At 39.2% G+C, this 24,030-nt stretch overlaps 2 protein-coding genes across 6 annotated transcripts in view; both read right to left on the reverse strand.

The window, feature by feature from the left end:
• LOC103722341 (phosphatidylinositol/phosphatidylcholine transfer protein SFH8-like) overlaps positions 1-10,962 on the reverse strand; it is a 29,063-nt gene extending 18,101 nt beyond the window's left edge. The window contains exons 1-3 of one of the 2 annotated variants that reach the window (XM_008812869.6): positions 10,653-10,962; positions 10,430-10,510; positions 8,130-8,424 (exon numbers count right to left, since the gene is read on the reverse strand). In XM_008812869.6, the coding sequence (XP_008811091.3) occupies positions 8,130-8,424; positions 10,430-10,463 (329 nt within the window). In that variant the 5' untranslated portion in view covers positions 10,464-10,510; positions 10,653-10,962. Of the gene's footprint in view, positions 1-8,129; positions 8,425-10,429; positions 10,596-10,652 lie in introns of those variants that run through there. The other variant, XM_088703002.2, reaches the window with a different exon arrangement.
• Positions 10,963-14,916: 3,954 nt separating this feature from the next.
• Positions 14,917-23,409, reverse strand: LOC103722339 (bifunctional nuclease 2-like). 4 transcript variants are annotated; one of them, XM_017846479.5, is made up of 13 exons: positions 23,269-23,409; positions 23,114-23,165; positions 21,960-22,103; positions 21,041-21,357; positions 19,430-19,600; positions 19,288-19,337; positions 19,120-19,176; positions 18,734-18,799; positions 18,569-18,643; positions 16,221-16,339; positions 15,590-15,681; positions 15,231-15,289; positions 14,917-15,132 (listed from the first exon to the last, which is right to left on the reverse strand). In XM_017846479.5, exons 4-12 carry the CDS (start codon positions 21,345-21,347, stop codon positions 15,234-15,236), a joined length of 993 nt encoding a protein of 330 aa, XP_017701968.1. In that variant the 5' UTR covers positions 21,348-21,357; positions 21,960-22,103; positions 23,114-23,165; positions 23,269-23,409; the 3' UTR covers positions 14,917-15,132; positions 15,231-15,233. The 4 variants fall into 4 exon arrangements, with proteins under 4 accessions (XP_017701968.1, XP_008811085.1, XP_008811084.1 ...); XM_008812863.6 differs by having other exon boundaries at positions 21,960-22,111; XM_008812862.6 differs by lacking the exon at positions 21,960-22,103 and having other exon boundaries at positions 21,041-21,355; positions 23,269-23,403.
• Between the last annotated feature and the right edge of the window lie 621 nt (positions 23,410-24,030).

Below are 24,030 nucleotides of genomic sequence, written 5' to 3' on the forward strand. Positions count from 1 at the left end.
TTATTTTATGAGTCATTTACAATTCAGTAAAATATATTATGGCTCTGTGTAACGACTGCCCTCTCTTTTTGACTCTTTTAGAGACATATAAAGAATACTTCCAAGGAAAATGGAGCCAGATATAGCATTGGATGCGGGTTCTGCACATGTCGAGCCCCAAAGAGAAAAACCTCCTCCTACTGATAGACGGAGGGTTGATGATCAAGGAGAGGTAGGAAGTAGAGATGCATTGATGGAACAGTTACTGGCGGAGAATTAGGCTCTGAGGGAGCAGATTGCTCGGGGAAAATCTCCTGCCCCGTCAGTAGTATCCATCCCACCTCCTGTAGTTGTGCCAAGAAGTTTGGCCAGGCGGGCTCTAGATGATGAGGGGATTACTGTACAGGAATTTCTGAGGCTCAGAACTCCGGAGTTTAAGGGGGAAGAAGGTGAAGATCCTCAGAGATTCCTGGAGGAGACTAAAAAGATGATACGGAGACTGCCCTGTTCTGATGCAAGGCCAATAGAACTTGTAGGGCTCACAATGAAAGAAGATGCCTGGGGCTGGTACCAGAGGCACGTGGAGGACAGATTGTACAGTAGGAATCCTCCAACCTGGGAAGAGTTCAGGCAAGCAGTGATGGATGAGTTTTTGTCTCCGGCTGAGAGGCAGAATCGGGCTTTTCAGTTTGAGAGGCTGAAGCAGATGCCCGGAATGAGCGTATCTGAGTACGCTCGTGAGTTCACTAGATTGGGGAAGTATGCTCCTTACATCATCCCCACTGAAGCTGCAAGGATAGAAAGATTCAGGCGGGGTCTGATTTTCCCGCTTTATAATGCAGTACTGGCAGTAGAAGTCCCCACCTTGTCTAGGCTGATTGATAAAGCAAAACAGTGGGAGATCAGAAACAAAGAGGAAAGGGTTGAAAGAGAACAGAGGAAAATGAGTAAGGGAAAAGGGCAAAGCAGCCGAGGTAGATCTGAGGGAGCAAGTCTCCCGGAGGGCCCGACGGAGCAGTCTGTACGCTCAGCTCCACCTGCCCCACGTAAGAGGAAGTGGAGGAGAAGAGGTCAGTCACAGGATGCTTCTCTACCATCAGCACCTCGTCCTCCGGTCACTATGGCCAGAACTGAATCCAAGTTCCAATCATGGCCAGTGTGTGGCATATGTGGAAAGCAGCACCCTGGCAGATGCAGAATGGGTCAGGGAGTGTGCTACAGATGTGGACAGCCGGGTCATTTTGTTAGAGAATGCCCGCAGGGTGCCACCCAGCAGTTTGTGCCTTTAACATCCTACCCTTCTGTGCAGATGGACAGGCCTAGTAGTAGGGGGCCTGTAGGCAGAGGCAGAGGTCAGACACCAGCGTCACAGCAGAGTGCCGGACCATCTCAGCCATTAGCTCCAGCAGGCAGAGGGCAAGGAAGGGTGTTTACGGTAAATCCACAAGAGGCACAGGCATCGAATGCAGCTGTGACAGGTATGCTCCTCATTGATAAGATTAAAGCTAGAGTGTTGTTTGATTCTGGAGCTACCCATTCATTTGTGTCCCCTTATTTTGCTAAAAGGTTAGCTAAGGATAAGATATTGATGCATATTCCCTTAGTTATTAGCACACCTATAGGGGATAGTATAGAAGTGAGATATGTGTATCCTACCTGTGTGGTAGAGGTAGAAGGTAAGACACTCTCAGTCGATTTGATTGAGTTGGCAGTGTTAGACTTTGATGTCATATTGGGCATGGATTGGTTATCAGACAATCGTGCCACCATTAACTGCCAAGAAAAGAGTGTTATCTTCAGACCTTTAGATAAGGAGGAATTTACATATCAAGGGGACAGGAGTGAGATCCCAATGAATTTGGTGTCTGCAGTAAAAGCAAAGAGGCTGCTGAGAAAGGGGTGTCAAGGCTATCTAGCTTATGTGATGGACACCTAGGTAGAGTCTGTGGATCTGCAGCAGATTCCAGTTGTTAGGATGTATCCTGATGTATTTCCAGGGGAATTACCAGGATTGCCACTTGATAGAGAAATTGAGTTCAGTATTGAACTTCTTCCTGGTACAAACCCTATATCGATTGGTCCCTATCGTATGGCACCTACAGAGCTGAGGGAGTTGAAGGTGCAGTTGCAGGATTTGCTAGACAAGGGATTTGTTAGGCCCAGTACATCACCATGGGGTGCCCCAGTTCTGTTTGTGAAGAAGAAGGATGGGTCGCTGAGATTATGTATAGATTATAGACAGCTGAATAAAGTGACCATCAAAAATAGAAACCCACTCCCCAAGATAGATGACCTGTTTGATCAATTACAAGGGGCTGAGCACTTCTCGAAGATTGATCTACAGTCTGGGTATCATCAGTTAAAAATCAGAAAGGAAGATATATTGAAGACTGCATTCAGAACGAGATATGGGCACTATGAGTTTCTAGTGCTTCCATTTGGGCTAACAAATGCCCCAGCAACATTCATGGATTTGATGAATAGGGTCTTTAAACCCTATCTTGACAGATTTGTGATAGTATTTATAGATGATATCCTCATATATTCTAAGAGTCAGGCTGATCATGAAGAGCATTTGAGGATAGCACTACAAACCTTGAGAGAACATGAACTGTATGCCAAACTTACTAAATGTGAGTTCTGGCTACAAGAAGTTGGATTCTTGGGACACATAATATGTAAGGAAGAAATCAGGGTGGATCCCAAGAAGATTGAGGCAGTTATGGATTGGCCGAGACCAACAAATGTAACAGAAATCAGGAGTTTTCTGGGTCTGGCTGGGTACTATAGGAAGTTTGTAAAGGACTTTTCAAAAATAGCTACCCTATTAACAAAGCTGACTCGGAAGCAGGTTAAGTTCACTTGGACAGATTCTTGTGAACAGAGCTTCTAGAAGTTGAAAGATTGTCTCACATCAGCTCCAGTTTTGACTCTACCCACAGATACAGGCGGGTTTGTAGTCTACTGTGATGCTTCTAGAGTGGGATTGGGATGTGTATTGATGCAGAATGGCAAGGTGATTGCATATGCATCCAGACAGCTGAGAAAGCATGAAGTAAACTATCCCACTCATGACTTGGAAATGGCTGCTGTCATATTTGCATTAAAGATATGGAGGCATTATTTATATGGTGAGAAATGTGAAATATATACTGATCATAAAAGCCTCCAGTACATTCAGCAGCAAAGAGATTTGAATCTCAGACAGAGGAGATGGATAGAGCTGTTGAAGGATTATGACTGCCAAATCTTGTATCATCCGGGCAAGGCTAATGTTGTAGCAGATGCATTGAGCCGAAAATCAATGGGCAGTTTATCTCACATCTCCGGCCAGAGGAGAGAGATAGTCAGAGATCTGGCAGATTTATTTGCTCAGGGACTATCTTTTGAGGTATCAGAGGTTCGTCCTTTGATTGCACAGTTTCAGGTGAAACCGAGGTTGATAGATGAAATCAAGGTTTCACAGGATTTAGATCCAATCCTTGTGAAACTGAAAGGAGAAGTGCAATCAGGACAGACAGAAAAGTTTCAGATTGTGGATGAGATGTTGATGTGTGGCAGTAGGTTATGTGTGCCAAATGTGGGAGATCTGAGACAGAAGATTATGCATGAAGCACACAACACTCCCTATAGCATTCATCTTGGTTCCACCAAAATGTATCATGATATCAAAGGCATATATTGGTGGAACGGATTAAAAAGGGATGTGGCCAAATATGTGGCTTCTTGTTTGACTTGTCAGCAAGTGAAATTTGAATATCAGAAGCCAACAGGACTGTTGCAAGAGTTACCTTTGCCCGAGTGGAAATGGGAAAGGATAACTATGGATTTTGTGGTCGGGCTGCCTAGAACACAAAAAGGATATGATTCCATCTGGGTGATCGTGGATAGATTGACAAAATCAGCCCATTTTCTACCGGTGAAAACCACATATTCAGTAGCTCAGTATGCCGAAATATATGTGGATAAAATAGTGTCTCTGCATGGAGTGCCAGTTTCTATTATATCAGATAGAGGTTCACAGTTTACCTCTAGATTTTGGCAGAAGCTCCATGAAGCATTAGGAACTCAGCTTAATTTCAGTACAGCATTTCACCCTCAGACAGATGGGCAATCAGAGAGGACCATTCAAACCCTCGAGGATATGCTCAGAATGTGTGTACTGGATTTCAGAGGTAGCTGGGACAAGTACTTACCTTTAGTGGAGTTTGCATATAATAATAGCTATCACTCCACTATTGGTATGGCACCTTATGAGGCGCTTTATGGGAGGAAATGTAGATCTCCCTTATGCTGGTCTGAGATTGGAGAGAAGCACCTAGAAGGACCAGATTTGATCAGAGAGACATCAGAAAAGGTGGCAGTGATACAGCAAAGGTTGAGGACAGTGTTTAGTAGGCAGAAGAGCTACTCAGATGTCAGAAGGAGAGATGTGCAGTTTGGCACGGGGGATCATGTTTTCTTAAAGATCTCTCCTATGAAAGGGGTAATGAGGTTTGGAAAGAGGGGCAAGCTTAGTCCCAGATACATTGGCCCCTTGAGATATTAGATAAAGTTGGCAATGTATCTTACAGATTAGCACTGCCTCCAAACCTCAGCCATGTGCATCCAGTATTCCACATATCTATGCTCCGGAAGTATGTGCCGGATCCATCTCATGTGCTATCAGTGCAGAAAGTTACAGTAGAAGAAGATCTTTCTTATGAAGAACTTCCTGTCGCTATTCTTGATACTCAGATCAGGAAGTTGAGAAATAAGAAAATATGTATGGTAAAGGTCCAATGGCACCGGCACAATGTTGAAGAATGCACTTGGGAGTCGGAGCAAAGTATGAAGAGCAAATACCCTCACCTCTTTGAGTAATCAGGTAATTTACTCTTTTAAATTCGAGGACGAATTTTATATAAGGAGGGGAGGATGTAATAACCCCAAAATTTTTTTTATATAAAAAGGGATAGAATAGTCCTTTAAAATTAATATAAGGGGTAAAATGGGAAGGAATCAAAAGTTAATGGCATAACTGTAGATCCGTTGAAGTGGCAAGGGCAAAATGGAAATTTTCAGAGTTTGATTTGACTTAAATGGGGGTTTGTCTGGCGGTGGGTTGGCTGAGAAGAGGGAGTTGAGACAGAGAGGGAGAGGTCTCAGGCGTGGAAACACAGAGAGAAAGAAAAAAAAAAAGAGAAGAAGAAGAAGAAGAAAGAAGAAGAGGAAGGGGATTCGAGGAGGAGAGGGATCCCGGTTGCACTTTCAGCTGAAGGAAAAAACGTAGATCTCCTTCCCCTCTACGCAAGAATCTCGATTTCCAAAAAGAAAAAGGTAAATATCCGTCCCTATCTAGTCTTTTGATGACATTAGGCTATACAAAGGGTAGATATAGTCTAGAGGGGTCGGATAAGGGTTGCAGAGGCGGTTAAAAGAGGAAGAATCGGATTTTGACAAATTTTTCCGGCACTACAGAAAAACTGTGTCGAAGTCCCAACTTCGGCGAATTATTTAGGGGGTCAAACGACCTCCGATAGCAATGCATGTTACCTCTTTGGAATCCCCTATGAGTGTAGAATGTTAGGTAAAAATTTCATCAAATTTGGAGTTTGGAAAGTGGATCAAACCCAGGATGAAGTAACCGGCTGTCGGTCCGGATTACTGTTCATCCGAGTGGGAAAATAGGGGATTTCATGCCATAATAGGGTATTAAGCCCAGATTAAGCTAAGGGGACCTTGTACTCATGCAAGGGAGTCCCTAATACACATAAATGGTGAGTTAATTAATAGAAAAAGAAAAAATAAAAGAAAAGAAAAGATTTAGGGAACGGGGGAGTTGAATCAATTAAAGTTTCCTATATTATAATTGAAACGTAGATTATAGCCCTTGATACAAGACTAAATGTATTGTAAATGCATGTCACAGTTGGGCAAGAAGCTAGGGAACAAGAGGAAGAAGTTCCCCACTGCCTGCTGTAGATTTTTGGAGGCGTATCAGGGCTGTGCCGGATTGACAGGTGAGTGGGAGTCAAGTACTTTGCACCATGAGCATCCTTAATTCATTTTCATGAATACCGCCAAGTGTGAATTGATTCCACTTGTGCATATTGATTGATATTGTAGTAGATTCCTCTATAATCTTGTTTCTCCATACTTGATTATCTTGTGCACGCATTTGAGGGAACATTGAGAGGAATTACAAGGGGTGGAAAAGTAGTTAAATTGGATCTGAATTGTGAAATGATTTCTTTTGTAAATTGATTTCATTTCCTCTATTTCAAAGATTTGTAGAGCCCATTTCAGTGGTATATTGAGTTGCATTGCACACCCTTGACCCCTCACTCCCAACCCTGATGTTAGTTTATGATTAGGTCGGAGTCGAGTGAGTGGTAGTCTTGATTATGCTCCTTTTTAGTAGAGTATTGGGAGTGTGCATTATGGCATTTATGCATGGCTTGGCAGTATCTGCAGGACACCTATAGTCGATGGGGGTTGAACATCGGCCTATGTGCACATAGTAGCCTTCTGGGTGGGCGGAGCCCAGTCCCTTCCTAGGGGGGACACGGCCCTAGGCGTAGGATTGGCCAGTCCTACGATTTATATTCTGCTTGCCGCCGGGCATAGTAAGACCTCGCGAGGTGCAGTATGGCTTTCCGCGGATGTAGAATTCCCGCGAGGTGCCGTTTAGTATATAGATGTGAGATGGATTTCTGTTCTGGATACTGACCAGCATTTACATTATCAGTATGGTGTCTTATCCTGCATATGCATGTGACAGTGGGGAGTTGTTGCTGGTTCGCCTAGGGCGTAAAACCCACCTCCCGACAGCTGTCTAGCATTTACATTATCGATATGGTGTCTTATCCTGCATATGCATGTGACAGTGGAGAGTTGTTGCTGGTTCGCCTGGGGCGTAAAACCCACCTCCCGATAGCTGTCTTGTTGATGATTCAACCTATTGACACCTGATTTATATGATTCAGTACTATGACCTGTTGAGCATTTTCACGTTATCATACATACTTATTTGATTATTCTATATATGCTCCAGATGAGTTGATTGGGATTGTGATGATTTACTCCTTATTTCTTATGTTGAGTTATGTGTATCCTGTTCTTGATGACTGCTCATATGCTCTTGAGATTTCACCTCGAGCCATGATTATATCTGGTCTCATGTGCATAGTACTCTCTACTCCACTCACTGAGTATTTATATACTCACTCCCCAGTTTGATATTTTTGATTGCAGGGCAGGTATTGTATAGAGAGGAGCAGGATTAGTGGTTGCCTGCTAGCTGTGCCGCTCCATAGTATAGTATAATGTAGATAGAGGTTTATACCCTTTTGGTATATTATAAACCTTCTATTGTATATAGTGCATAGTTACAGTCATAGATCCTGTTGTGGATATAGGTTTGACCATGGATGGATGAGGAATCAGGTATATATATATATGTGTGCAGATGAGTTATATGCCTGAGATGATGTATTGATATATATTGTTCAGGTTCATTATGTGACAGATTATGTGATTGCTGCTCTGACAGATAGTGTTGTTGTATGTATTGAGATAATCCTGACAGGTCACCATAGGAAAGGTGATCATTTTGTGCATGCATCATGCCAAAATTTTTCAGAATTTATGGATGATTGATAGGTAGTAGGGTTCTACGTGGTGGCTGGTGGCCTTATGCCTACCCGCACCCTCGGACCGTCGCGGCGGCTCGCCGGGAACGGGGCGGGGGTCGTGACAGGCAGATTACAAACCTACATCAATTAATCTATAGATTGCAAGGGAAATGCTTGTTTTCAATAGGTGGCAACTCATCTCCTAAGTTAACCCAAGATATTTGAAATTATAATCTCACTACGTTTAAGCGACTAAATATCCCTAAATTAATGAAATATACTTTTTTGATAAGTAATAACTCTCCCATTTCTCTCCAACATGAAAAGAATGTTTAGCAAAATGGCGGGAGAGACCACCACATGTTTCAACATGCAAGGAATGTGATACGAGGGTTTTAACATGGATTAGCATTGTCCCTTGACCAGTTGAAGGGAAAAAAAGGAAATTGAGACTGTTGTTCAAGAACTGCCTAGGATAGCCTACAAGCCTTGAAAAAGGAATCTCAAGTTAACAAAAGAAAGATAATAAGTTACCTCAGCATCATATGGTAATCATCAAGTTTTGAAGGTAGCAACTCATCCATGATTAATGACTGACGAAATTCATCAACAGCTTGTAGCTCTCCAATATCCCTGACATCCTTAATCGAAAGAACTCGATTCTCACTCTTCCTTCTACTCTTTTTCCTCAAAGAACGCCTGAATTTAGTTGATGCATTTATAGCCTTTTTCTTCAAAGATCCAATCCTCGTCCTCCTTTCATCTTCTGAATTCTCAAAATCTGATCTCCGCTCTTTTCTTTCATCATGACTAGACATCCCCTCAAAACCTGCAACACTTTGCACAGTCAGTCATGGTTCACTAACTAAGGGGAAAATTCAAAATAACACTTGAACAAAGAACTTCCTGAGAGAAACAAAATTTGGCACAATATTTTTAAAAAATGAAGAATAACATAATTTATACATGCAAAATTGTTTAAGTAGAAATGTTAGATTATTTTCCCAAAGTACAGACAAACATATAGTATGGGTTTTAGCACAAGAGTAGCAAATAATTCAAAAGTGATAATTTTTCCAAGGATAGAAATCAGATGTAGGCAATACAGAGCTTGACAAATTGCACCTAACCTTAAGATGAAGATAGGTCGACCCACTATTACCCAGTTACAGCAATTATTGGCTACACCAAATCAAACTGAGCACAATTTTCCAAGCAGATGCCAAATAACTACGATGCTAAACAAGAATATGAACAATAATTGTATGCCATCAATCAAAAGATCAATATAGAGATAAATTTGGAGTCATAAGTGCAATTTTTACGATCAGGGTTTGGTTCGGCAAAAAAAAGCAAATAAAATCACTATTTATACTTGCTAAATTCCGAATATATATTCCACATATTTGCGTACATGTAAACTGCATCTCAAGGTGGATAATCATTTACAGAAATGCACAAAGCAGATATCTCACACATGAATGCAGTGAAACCTCATGTAAGGTATAGTTAGTTCAGGACCCCCAATATCACAGTACTGTGTTCTAAGTTTTTCTTGTACTAGAAAGAATCTCATATAGTTGGGGGAATGAGGCAGGTTGGTCTGATAGCTTATTACCCAGTCTCTTGGTTATCTTACGACAAAAATCATTTCTTGATTAGAAAGAGATAAATAAAGGGAGAATAACAAAGTGCTGGCCTGGAAAAAATGTAAAAGGAGTACTGGACTTTTTTGGGGGGAATCATACTAATGTCATAAATAGTTTCCAATTCAATCTAATCGGATATATATTGACAAAAATAGTATTCAGGAAGCAGATATCACAATCCATAAAGGCTAATCATCCAATGAGCTTCAATTGAGTCAAGATGGCATGTATAGGGTAAGAGAAAGCTATACTTCAAACACATAACTCAGGCAACATATAAACCTTGCTACTAATGTTTTGCTAGTGCAGTTACTATAAAACCATCAAATCAGTTTGAATGATGCAGACTTTTCATGATTTCTCTAAGAGAAATTTAAGAAAGTGGGTAATTTTGATTAAGGGTATAAAATCTCTCCACAAACCATAGATTCACTTCTTGGTTTTCCAAGAAATATATATAAACCTTGATGGATTCTAGGTATTAGACATCAATCCATGATGGTAGCCTCCAACTGAATCTTTACGAGTTTAAGGCACATGCCACTTCAAGATAATTCGGTACTTGTAGGATTTGAATCATATTGAACGCCAAAGAGATGAAGCCCTACAACTAAACCATATATTTGCTGCATCATGTTTATCTACGCAGACCAGATCTTTTTTCCCTTTTATTTCATCATCCAGCACGAAAGCCAAATTATCAACTTTGATATAGTTAACAAATATAAACTAGCAAAATTTATCACATATACCGCGGAAAAAGAAAACGGAAAAGAAAGAAAAGTCAGACACTTAAAATTGCACAAAAATACTAGGCCAATTCAACTAGCAAAGGATTCTGAAACCCAAGACTGAAATATAATCCCCGAGATGGATTTTTATACTAATTACATAATTAAAATTTCAGACTAATATCTGACACACAATTAAGGAAAAGAAAGAAAAGCCAAACACTTGAAATTGCACGAAAATACTCGGCCAGTTTCAATTAGCAAAGGATTCCGAAACCCTACACAGAAATATAATCCCCCAGATGGATTCTTATACTAATTACATAATCAAAATTTTATGCTAATATCTGGCCCACAATTACGCGGGGATTTTAAAAAAAAAATTTCTCGTCAACTCAAGCAATTACAGATTCTCCAGAGTTTGTAGAAAATAAGAAATTGAAGAACAACTCACAGGGCCTGGCAAATCGGTCAAGCGGTCCAGACATATCCGAGAGCTATTTGATAGCTATAATCACGGACTTGAGCGTTCAATCTATAATAAAATCATATATACTAAGGTCAAAAACCCCTGGGGGAAGGAAAAAGAAGCTGAATTCCCATTGGAAACGCCTGGAGTAAATCAAGAAAACCCAAAAAAACCCTTAGGAAGGGGAAGAGGCATCTCAAAGCCCTACCAGAGACGTGAATGACCGCTGCAAAGGAGGGGAGGGAGGCGATGGGGCGGGAAGGGATTCTCGTGTGATCGGACGGTCCGTGTGGCTTCGGACGGTGGATAGGAGGGGGGACTCAGCTGGCGGAGAAGGCGCGAGCGAGGAAAGAAAGCTGAGGGAGACGGTTGGGCAGCGTGCTGCGGGGGAGAGAGAACGAAACGCAGCTTTGTGGGACCCACCAATAGCATCCTGCCACGTGGAATAGCGCACGTCCTTCCTAGCCGCCATTCTCACGCGTTTGGAGATCGCTTTTCGCCAATGAGATGGTAGCTCCATGAGCACGGAGCTTTGATTCTATTGAAATAGCCTAGGTTCGAAATGGACGGGCGCGCTGGTTAAATATGAGAACCAGATGCCCTTCGTTTAGCTCATTTGATAGAGTCACTATCCAATGTGCCAATATCGAGGTAGCGTTGTAGTGACGTACTCATACATAAGTATTGATTCCAGTGGGAGAAGCCCATAGATGGGTCGGAAAGTATACGCAAAAACTTGCGACCTGTATCGAATATTTTTTTTGAGCCAAAAAAAAGTCGATTTTTTCCAACGCAATGGTAATGTATACACCAATTAGTAGAAAGGATGGTTTATCAAGAAACTGGCAAATTGAACCCTGACATTGAATATTTTTGTGGATGGGTGGTAAACGTAAAAGATAGTGTCATAATTGTTGACCTAATAAACTTCTTAGTCTCTTGGAGTTGTGCAAAATATGATAAGCATAAAGATGCTGCTTTCGCATATGGTGGTTAAGCTCTCACCATCTAAATTATTTACCAGCTTGAAAACCATTTATTTATATCCAACTTTGTCGAATACTCTAATGTGATTTGGTGTTAGGAGGATTAGATTACAGTAATTAACATCCCCATGGTTCCATCAGCCAACATTAAACTATTTAATTAGTATAGAGATCTAATCATTTCCATGAAGGAATAAATGAAGCTAAGAACGAACAATTAAATCCTTATCAGTCTAGCCCGTGTTGCCCAAACATCCACAAGCTCGCATTCACCCCAAAGCACAGTTAAGTTACTTTCTAAGAGTCCTATTGAAGATAAGCTCCTAACTAGTCAAGCCAGGGTTTCAGTAACATTGCTATCATGCTATATTGGGCTAGACAATCATTAGTTTTATTTCTCATTATAGAAATAGATTTGCCCACTTGCAGCCTTTGACTTGATTGCTTTTATTTTTGATATTGTTGAACTCGATTTCTTTACATAAAAAGGGGCATTAGGCTGGCTACTCTTAGCAATTATGATAGAAAATAAATATACAAATAATAATGCCAAGCAGAATTATATCCTTGTTTGGCACCTCTCTTTGGCGTATGCTTTGGAAAGAGAGCTTTTAGATTCAAATCTAAAAGTTGGTATTAATACCAATTTATTGATCATCGATAATGATATATTCCACCAGATAATGCAAGCATCTTTTTAAACTGCACATGCTACATGTATCCATGCCAGTCCCGAAACACTTTCTTCTTCTTCTTCTTCTTCTTTTTTTCTCTTTTTTCTTTTTTTTTTTTTTTTTTTTTTTTTGATAAAAACGGTTACTCATTTCATATAGCTCTAACGTAAGTACAACCTGCTAAATCGTGGAAAAATAAAAGATGCAAATAAGGGTGAACGTCAGAAGCAGACATCCAAGTAAAATCCCCAGAATGCCGAGCAACATAAGAGGCGACCCAGTCTGCAGCCCTGTTCGCCTCCCTGAACACATGTCCTATCTGCACATCGCCCAACAGCCGCGCCACCCTACGGATCTCCCGAAACACTTTCTATGGTCACGGCAAAGTGACTAAAAAGGAGCCCTACTCCTTTCTTCTTCTTTTTTTCTTTTTCTTTTTTTTTTTTTTTGCTAAACGGAAGGAGAAGGGGAGAGGAAGGGACGAGCCCACCCCCGCGTAGCAGCCCCCGCTGAGCCCCCACTCCGCTAGGAGAATATTCGATACAGGCAGAAATGACCGTATGTTGGGCACTCCGGCCTCCCTATCTGTGGGCCTGGCTCAAATACTCCTCTAGGCTCCAGCATGAACCCTCCGTATAAGTACGTCACACCTAGCACCACCGAGGCTACTAACGGACCAATAGCCCTTCCAAATTCCGTGTCTGAGCAGGGAGCATCCGGTCTCCACAATTTGATCAACGTCCATATGTTTTGAACTCGGAACCACTTGGTTGGAAGTAAAGCTCCGTTCCACTAAGCTACCACCTCAGTGTTACCCTACTTATTTTTTCTCTGTCACAGGAAAGAAAATACTCATTTCCATTGAAATTGATTGTCGAATTGTCTATAATACCTTATCATGACATTTTGCCGAAATAGATTATGCAAAATATGATGAAAGAACGGTGCAATTTGATTGTCATGAATGCCACATTTGGGCCTTGTTGTGGTTAAGAACTTTAATATATATATATATCAGCCCGAGTAATCACATGCTAAGTGACTTGTATGTTTTAACTTGCCATCTTCCACGCAATCGGCAGGAGAGAGGTGCAAAATGTTGTTCAGCACATTTGTCCTCCTCTTAAGTAGGTTGGAATGACAAAAACATGGCAAGCTGACAAATATCACGAGTAAGTTGAGTCTTTAAAAAAATGAAGAAATTCGTAGAAAGAGACAGATGATCGGCAAGTTGGAGTAAAAATTGTTATTGTCATGATTGATGGGTCTTTTCAATTGAATAATTGTGCCCAGCATGAATTTTTTATCAAATTTTTAGCCTAACCTAACATTCACGTACACCGACATGTACATAGATAGGCTAATGAATGAGGTGGAGATCGACACGAGCTTGAACCAGATTTGGTTCTTGAACCGAAAGACAATCCATTAACAAGTCCGGCACGCCCATGGAGAAGTTTCTAAGCATAATGTGCCATTCCACTTAGGTTTAGTTCCTGTATACATCCAGGCTAATGCCAGCGTTATGCATAAAACTAAATTTTTTTTTTGCGTTCATATTCTTCTAAATATTAAAATGTACATAAATATCGTTCTAAAATTGATATTTGCATGTATATCCTTATAAAATACTTATTTTGCGTGTATATCCTCCATTTTTTTTTCTTGCATATATACCCATCCTATCTAATGATGTTAAAAAATTAGCGGCTTAAAATTAAAAATAACTGAAATACCCTTAATAGGTAGATATGCAAATTTATGTCAAAAGTATTCATACAAAAATAGTGTTTTGTGCGTGCATACAAGTAAATATCAATTTGGAGGACATTTGTGCAAATTTTAATATTTAGAAGGATATTTATGCAAAAATCTTTTTTTTTTTTTTTTGCATGTATACCATCCTAAATATATGAAAGTGTATGAATACCCTTTAAAATTGCTATTTTCATGTATGCCTTTATAATAATTTCTTTTTTATGTTTACCCATTAATGATAATTTAGTTATTTTAATTTTAAATGGCTAACTTCTTAACAACGTTAGATTGCATGGGTATACATACAAAACAAATATTTGATAAATGTATACATGCAAATATCAATTTTGGAAGATTATTTATGCAAATTCTAATATATAAAAAAACTCTAAAAACTAATTTTGGATTTATTTCCCGCCTTCCAAAATCAAAATTTGTATTCACAAAGTAGGATGGAAAAAAAAATCCAACCCGAATCTAACCTAATTTAAGCAACAGATTAATAAGTACAATATGGTCGGACCTACTAAACTTCTTATAACACTTGCTAGGCATTCAAGACTAGACAGGAACCCAGCTTAGAATTGTTTCAGCCTGACTGCACGACCCAAATCCTGGTTAGAATTGTTTCGCACCCAAATTAGACAACCTGAAGGCCAAGTCAGGTTAAAAATTATAAAACCCAAACCAGAACCAGAGTCCATACCCCAGAGATCTCCTGAAACAGGTGAACTATCTCACGTCATGGATTTAAAACACCCAACACTTAACTTGGATTGAACTATAATATATAGGGTGCAAAGAGAACTTTACGCCCCAGTATAAAATTGAACGGTTCTGAGGTGCAAAAAAAAATAAAAAAAAATATCCAAAGATTTTGAACATTGCTTACCTATACATCAAGTCCTCGCAGATATTTATCCAATAGCGTACTAAATATGGACTGACTTGATGCATAGGTCTCCGAAGCATACAGGCTCGAGATAGTGTATTCTGACCATTTGAAGCCTCAAACCACACCAGCTAGCAGCACTTGAAAACCAGCAAAAGCAAATTAAAAGAACGGGGAGATAAACAAGTATATAATCTGAGGATTAGTTCTATACTCCAATACTTACATAACGCCACATGCCATTTTATATGCCACCATGGCATAAGCAACTATACATGTATACACAATCGTGGTGGCTAAGTACTAGATACATTATATACCATGGATGTCAGGCTTGCACTTGCTTCCAAACGCTGGCTTCATGTACGGCCGTAGACACTGCAGCAAAGAAAGCAGTCTGTTGTGAGAAGCCTCTGAGATTTCTAGTTTCAGACAGTACTATAAAACAGATAGGGCGCAGGGAATGGATCAGAAACCTGTCAAGTCCAGTTCTTTCTCTTGGACCGCAGCTGAAAAAGCTTGTCCCTCCATTGAGCTGACACAAAATAACAAGAATTGTAATAGTATCAAATTGCCACAAAACATTGCGAGAGTGCAAATCAATCGAATCCATATTTCCAAAGAAGTCCATTGATTTGTTGTTTTGTTTAGCTTTGGGGGAACGATCTCATTAGAACGGAAAAGAGAATGCACCCCCCATTAGCATGATCCAAAAACCTACAGAAACTATCTTGTTTATGCGTTAAAAGATAGAGATGGAGAGAGAGAGAGAGAGCGATTCAGAGTCTTCAGAGCAAAACTATTGCAGGCAGCAGGTAAGAGCGTGATATCTTACCAGCATCTTTGTATCTTTCCTCAACGGCAGCAATCAGCATGTTACGGATCAAATCAAACTCCTTGCTTTCCAAGCAAGGCTGACCATCAGGCCTGTTAACATTACTTCAGTCAGAGTAACATTAAAGCACTACAAATTTGCACCATACTTCTGACCAACTAAATATAAAGTACTTTAGTCTTTTATAAATAATAAAGTCCATGTAACGCACAAGAAACCACAACTGTTATGACAGGAGAAGATACTGAGTAAACCTCAAACAGATGACAACGACCGCTTCTCCAAAAAAATCTCCCAAAACTGATAAGTAGATAGATAGAGATAGAGATAGAGATAGAAAGAGAGGGGGGGGGGGGGGGGGGGGTGGTTTGTAAAACTCCATTGTCGGTTATCAGTTGATAAATGTTAAACGTTGTGCAATCTTTATTAAACCTGATGTTGATCATCACCTGCATTTCATCCAAACAATTCTTTCCCTGAACAGAAAATAAATTGGGACGACTCATCTAATAAACTCACACGAGATGAAAAAGTTGAAAATCTCTTGAATGTTTCTTCATTTGAACTTTGAAGCACTTGTTTCAACATAAAAATAGTAAACAAAATGTGTTGAAAACATTCATAAGGTTACCTGTCAAGTTCTGTGAATAACATTCCATCTGTGTGAGAAGCCTGCACTGCCAACTTAGTGGGTTCAATCACTCGCATCCCATCACTGTGTGCAAGATGTCTATTGACTTGTATAGGCACCTTTGTGGATCAAAAACAAAAACAGAGGCAAAAATAAGTAGTAGTCAACACCAATTAGGGCTACAAACAGATGCCAACTTTTACTTGAATTAGAACAAAAGAGCCGTACTAAAATCTTCAATATGCATAGTGAAACTTGATCATCTCTTGCAAAGATCTGCTGCTCTCAAAGATATAATACAATCTGATTTAGGAAGAGATCTGGAATTTGAAGTATTACCTCTATGACTTTTTCTAAGAGCATTTTCCAACCTACATGATTCTTGAATCTCATCCAAAGAGGAAATCAGAAAAGGGATTGAAACAGATAAAGGAGAAGAAAGAACCTATGACGTTTGAAGTTTCTTGAATTAAAGCAGAAGCAACCTCCCTATAAACCCTAACAAGTAACAATAAAAAAGGACTAACAAATGTGTTTATGGATGTCAAACCGCTGGAGTGGTCCCTCGCCATACATACTTTTGATAACATTCCAAGCCATCCTCTTTTCCTCAAAACAGCCATCCATATCCCCGGATTCTCATTTTTAAGATTTTCAAATGCCTCTTTCATCCCTTCCATAAATCCGATGGACAAAAACTTCTAAAACCAGTTCAACTGACAAAGTATGAGGCTTGGTTCATTATTATCGAGAATAATAGCTCCTGCAGATAACTAACAAAGAAATCAAACCTCCCCTCCCTCAAATCAAAATAAACATTTCCTATAAAAACCTGGCAATGTTAAACCCAAAACTTCCTAAATAACTATCACTACAGCAACCCTCGTAAGTAGTTCTTGCACTAGACTGCACTGCTATTTACACTTACACCTCATTCTTTTACTTTTATGTGGATCATCCTTTTATAAGATGCAGGAAATAATGACACGTTCATTTAAAACCATAAGACAAGAAAATTACCAGCCAATAAACAACCTCTAGGTAGTCCTTAGCATAGCCAACTTTTGTGATAGCTTGCTGAACATCTAGCGACTATTAGAATCATAAAACAAGTTGCGATTTTTAAGGTCTGAGAAGTAAGATGATGAGATCCCAAGTTGGAATCAATCAAAAGAGTCTTTAAATATGACAAGGAATGAAACAGACGAAATAAATTCTGAAAAAAATAAAGTTCTCACTCCTCTTTGATCAAGATATTTGTGGACAGAAGGCAGTATAACATTATTAGTAAACATGAATACAATAGGCCCAAAAGAACTAAGTAAACATTTTCAATTTTCTTTTCAATTCCATGTGCTTTCTCCCAAAGTATGATCATAGACTATCTATGACAATAAAAGAAAAAATTATCAAAGGGAGCTCCAACACATGAAAAAACATCTTCTACCGTTATCATTTATTACATGTCCTGAAGCCATATCCTATATTTTCATTATCTACACTAGAGTTTCCAACTAAAATATATTCTTCATATTACCTTCTATAGCTTCATTCCCCAACTTCTCTCACACTGATATTAGAAGATGATATAATAGTTACACAGCAAGGTGATGTGGTTTGATAAAGATGGTATTATTTCACAAGGATAACTTCAATGATATTCCGCGCATGAATATTGAAAAATGAAAACTTGCTGAACTTTCTGAAAAATTATTAAGAAAATAGCAAGAGCAGGGATAATGCAAAAGGTGATTCTACAATGACCTATAATGTTATAAAAGCTTAACTACAATGAGAAAACTGCAACTTTAGGCTCATAACTTCAGAAATAAATTGTCTATAAAATGAAATGGGCTACTGGGAGGCCCATGCTTAAATGAATAAAAAATGACGTCCAATATTAAAGAAGCAAAACTACAATAAGAAAGAAGAAAAAATTATGAGGCCCTCATAGTAAAGTAGACGGATGTGCTAAAAAAATGTCAAAATTAATTACAATTATAATTTAGTTGAGCTTGTAACTGTAATAACATAGTTGTTTATGCAAGCATTAAATGCTATCTAGCTTTTTGTTTCCCTAAACTTGTTCTGAAGAACATGAACTGTGGTTCTGAGATATAACTACCCCCAAGTGATTCCAATAATGAAGTGTTGCTTCTGTTAAAATTAATGTCTGTCCCATTAAGGAGATTGCAAAAAAGACATTTAAAACCAACTACCAAGTTACACTTAGCATGGCCGAAAATATATAATTACTAATCAAAATGGTTTCTACATAATCATGTTAGTGCAATACACTGGAACTACATTGGCCAGCGGCTAGTGTTAATTTGAATAATAGAGCATACCTTGCACCGCACAGCCATATTAATGGCATCTGAAGGTCGAAGATCAAAGCTGATGCTCTCTTTTTCATTCCCCACCTGCATGAACACATGACATAGTTCAGGATTTACATTCACAAGGATACAGCTAACATTAACAAAAAGCGATTTGAAAAGATTGGGATTTGCCTTTGCAAGGTACAACTGAGCAAAGTAGGCCTCATTCACTCTTTTGGTGACTCGAACAAGTTGTACCTGAAAAATGAGATTATTGTTTGATAACTGGAAATGGTTCTAAAACAAAAAAAAAAACAGCCTTGATCAAATTTCAATAGAAAAGACTAAACAGTCCATCAACATCACCTTAACGACTCAGTAGGCCACTCACATATGTTATAGTCAAAGTAAGATGCATATATACCAAATGTTACTAACAAACCCAGTGAGCATTAGGACAATTGACTGATGAACTTACACAAATCCAACACAGAGAAATAGAGTTATTCAACCAAATGGGGGCATGCAAAAGGACAAAAAAGAGTGTTTTGCATGCAGGACTAATCTATTAAACTTACCACATATCCCATCTTTTCAATCATCTCTTTCACCACTTGATATATAGTTGGCCTAGCCTGAGAAATGCATATTGGTTACTCTTCTTTTAGAAGAAAATAAAATATTAGTAATTATCCAATTAAAAAAAATAGCTTGATACTTCACATTTGAGAATAAAGGAGCCTTACAATATGAACATTCCGAACCGCAGCCATTAACAACACACTTGGCATCTCCACTGTAAAGGAAAAGGAGGGTTGAAGATCATTCGTTGGAATAAAAAACTTGCCCTCAATAAAATATCCTAACCCTAGGCAAAAGTATACATACAGACAATAATAGGAAGAAGAAGACCACTTCCATCTTCCATCTTTAGTACGATGGCTGGATGAGGAGCATAGTCCGGAAGGCTTCCTCCTTGAGGGTTATTGTGAACGCATCTCAAATGTGTACCATCACGCATCTTTATCATGAAACCATCTGATCCACTCCTGACCTCAACTGCATGAAAGAACAAATTACTGCAACTAGGACTTGAAATCCATAAGCAACAGAAGCAGCTCAATTCTCCATTTTTTAAAAAAATGAAACAACTTGTACATATTGCTAGAAGCATAAAAAGTTTTGCACTCTAAGGATTAAACTGCACATGACTAGACATTTATATGTATTAGACACTTTGATTGTGACCAATTATGTAAACCTGGTGATACCAAACCTACTAGGAGACAGTCTTGGCCTGTAACTCAGACAGTTGAAAAATGGCAAATATTAGAAACAATGATGTTTTAATTTTAAATTCCAATCTAATTTCCACAAAATATGGGAAGCAATATCGGCGGAACCGTCCCAGGGCGGTTCCGGTCGTACCGAGCCATGTCGGCGGTTGACCGACACGGAAACGAAATCCATTGCCAGAGGGAAACAAAGAGAAGGAAAGAGAGAAAAAGAAAGAACAAGCAAGGGAGGGGGAGAGGGAGAGGGAAAGAAGAAGGTGGAGGCTGCCCGACAGAGGGCCTGCGGAGGCCAGCGAGCTGTGCAGAAAACACGCTCCTCCGGCTCCATGGCTCCACAGCTGGAAAATAGAGTGGATCTCCTGTTTTGAACAAAGCGGGAGACCCGCCCCGCTTTCCGGCCACGGAGGTTTCCTTTGCCTCCTGCTCAAGTCGCCGGCCTTCGACGGCCCTCGTTCCCTCTATCTCCCTTCTCTCTCTCCTCCGCCTCCTCTACTGTGTCGTCACGGCCCGGCATGGCACGGCACGGCACGACGCAGGTCCATACCGACTTGTCTCGCCAAGCAATTGGTACGGTGTTCGGTATCGATTCCACCGACATTGATAGAAAGAAAACAACCAAAGGGATAGCCCTGCAGATTAACTCAGAACCACTATATTACCAACCGATTGTTTGCTGAGAAAAGATGGTCTACAACATGGTTTTATTGCACGTATCAAGCTAGGAATAAAAAACACTGCCACTATGACAGTCCCATCATGAAGCATGTTGATCAATCAAAAAAGTGAACTTCAACTCAATGTGTTGGTTCTGCAACAACTTTTGCTTGCTCAATCTCACTGATGACAACCTAGTAATGCTTTAGACCGCAAGCCAATTTCTGCTCTTAAAAGCAGGAGCATCCAAAGCAACACCAGAAACATGTCCTGAAGTTCATATCAGAGAAGACTCTAGCCCTCCTACCGCCGGATTTCTAAGTGACTGGAGTAGAAACTTCTACATAATAGACAAAATTTAGAATTGAAAGTTCCAGTCTGCATGCAATAATCTCAGACATAAAGAAAAGAGAAGGGAAAATCAAAGGACCTGAAAATAAAGCACTCAAATAGAATAAGATGGTACCCCCTTCCACTCAAAAAAAAAGAAAAGAAAAGAAAAGAAAAGAAAAGAAAGAAAAGAGATGATTCAAAATTTCAAATAGAATACCTGCTTCAGTCACACTGGAATTCACATATTCTTCATCATTTTCACTGAAGTTCCCAGCCATGCTGCCATTACCATCAGAAGACGAACTGAAACTACAATGAACAGGCCAGCCTTTCCTTTCACAAGGTTGAATAGAAAGAGTACCAACTCTAGTTATACTTCTGCATCTAGCTTGAGACCCCCAAAATCCACTTCTAAGATGCCTAGTCTTTATTAATGAACTGTTAATTATAGGAGCAGAAACTCTTGCTTGCTTAACATGTTGGACAGCAGGACGACAAATAACTGGTCCCTCTATAATTGCCATCTTACTTCCTCTTGTACAGAACAATGGAGAAACGTAAGTACGTTTCAAGAAACCACAAGATAAAAAAAGGAAGGAAATCTGATGATCGTAGAATAATGATTAGAGATAAATAAGAATAATACTCAATTATTTTAATTTTAATAGAGGAAAGAAAGACTACATGAGAATAATAACATCTGATAATTTTTCCTTAAGTTTAGCTCTAGCATAAAAATAAATATCACCATGGATAAACAGAAAGTCCACAGAACAGTTGAGACTGAAACATGTAGTGTTTGTAGCATTGTGATACAATGAAATAGCTATCTGTTCCCATCATCCTGCCACACATTATTTAATATATATGCCAAAATATATTCCTGAGGATACAAATATATAGCTGGTATTGATAATATAGTTGCAGAACTGAAGTGAGATCTCCAAGAAACAATTGTTAAATTACATTCAGCAACACTATATACGACTATACAACTTCTAGTCCAATGTATGTATGCAATATACAATAACATCTACATGATTCAACTTGTGTAACATGGAAATTACTATTCCTTTTTTTTTTCTTCTGAAAACCATGTATAGCTAGAATAGATAATTATTTGGTTTTATATTTACCTATTCAAGACAGAACCTTATGACAAGGAAGGGAACATGCTAAATTGCCTCGTGATGGAACAGGTCACAGTTTCTCATAGGCTGAACTGAATGCCATGTCTCATGTGGGCCATGGTGATACATGGCTCTTTGCATAGGAGCCCCCTGTTTATCTTGTACAAAATCAAACGCATCAGCGCAAGGGAAACCGTGTGTCATTTTCAACACAAAGCAACCTAACATGTGCTGGATGAAGAAACATTAAAAGTGAGTCAGATATCATAGCTGGAAATAGGAAGTTAAACGTTTGTCTAGCACTAGATTTTAGTTGCCAATCAGAGTGGGCATGGGAGCAGGTGTAGGTGTGGGCAAGAGAAAGTGAACACTTTAAGATCTCCTGAAGGAACCACTTTTGAAGCAGGTGCAGCTCTGAGATTCCATAGAATTTCAGGAGCGGATTCATTACCTCTGGTAAAAGGTTCTTACAAATAAGAAATAGAGACTAAAAAATTTTCTACTACTTGAAGGCAATCAATGCGCTGAGAGCTGAAGGTTTGGCATTTAATGGCTCCACAAAAGGATAAAAATTTCAAACTATAATCTGGACTTAAATTGATTTTAGATGATTTATGATCATGAAATTCATCTTAAATTGATTTTCAAACAATTTCATTCATCTTATCATCTTGGGAGCATTCTAAGGAAATAGCTCCTTGAAGCTACTGTCTTCCCTTAATATTGCAATAATTTAAAATTATGCCCGAAAAAAGAAAAACAAAAAGCAGGCGCTCTTAGTTGTTCTGATCGGAACATCGTATAGTATATATGTTTGGGAACAAATCAAAATATTATAACTGCTTCAGATCCAAAGTTGCACTCTTTACCTCTCTCAGATTTCCTAAAATAACAAAAATTGCATAATATCAGACGTACACCATCTATATTTGTAAAATCTGTAACTATTATATCACAAAAATTAGCATCTTGATCGTAACTCCAATCGGAGACATCGCAATCCAACAAGCAACAGAAGATACCAAAGAGATTCTCGAATTTCACAGAGATCTGAATCCCCCCTTCCCTCCCTTCAGTACAATACATTAGATCAACTCAAAACCCATTATTTATACACAACAATGATCGAATGCACTAAAAATACAAGGAATCCGCTTTACCTGCAGCCCTGTACAAGATTCTTCCACTCGAACAATCAGATAAGGGAATACCCTGAACAACGATCAACACCACCAATATCAATCCTCCAAAATTATCATTCAACAAAAAAAAAAAAGAAACCCTAAGCTCCTCGCTTCCCACGAACAAATCTTACCACGGCCTCAATGATCTGCTCCAATAAACATAAAGAAAGAAGTAACAGCGACCAAAGGAGGGGGGTGGAGAGGGAGGAAGGGAGAGGGAGGAAAGCTTGGAGCCCAAGGGAGAGAGGTGGTGTTTGAACACTTGAACAGGGAGAGAGTCTTATAGGACGATAACGAAGCGGTGAGGTGGATGAGGATTGAGGTGGTCCCCTTAAAATTACTTTTATACCCCTGAATGCCAACTGACTAAACTACCCCTGAGCGCGCGAGTCTTTCACACGTATGTAGTCTCGTGTGGTGAAACGGCGCGAGGAAAGGATTGGGTCTGAACGAGGAGGGCATTTTAATTAACGTCTCCTTGGATAAAATATATCTGATGATGAAAATATTGATTTCACAAATTATACCATCTTAATAATCAACCATGGTTATATTTTTTTTTTTTTTGGTACAACAGCAGCTTATATATTACAAATATAAATGCATAAAACAGTGAAAAAAAACACTGACATAAGATCTGAATAAAGCCCCAAGAACTATGGCCGTGTTTGACCGTAACTTTCACAATTTAAACCACCAATTTTTTTTAACATGGCTCAGCAAAAAGCTTCATGTACATGGAGTTTTGTTTTAAAATACTCTATCGTAAACTATGTTAACACAACTAATTTATAAAATAATTAATTTATCTTTGAAAGCTAAGGCTTAGATGTGTCGTCTGGAGCTGATTTTTTTGAGGAAAAAAAAACGCTTTTACTTCCGCCTTAAATATC

This window comes from Phoenix dactylifera, chromosome 1 (genome assembly GCF_051530095.1).
Source record: "Phoenix dactylifera cultivar Ajwa chromosome 1, Ajwa_hap1_PhDact_Kaust_v1.1, whole genome shotgun sequence".
NCBI lineage: Eukaryota > Viridiplantae > Streptophyta > Magnoliopsida > Arecales > Arecaceae > Phoenix > Phoenix dactylifera.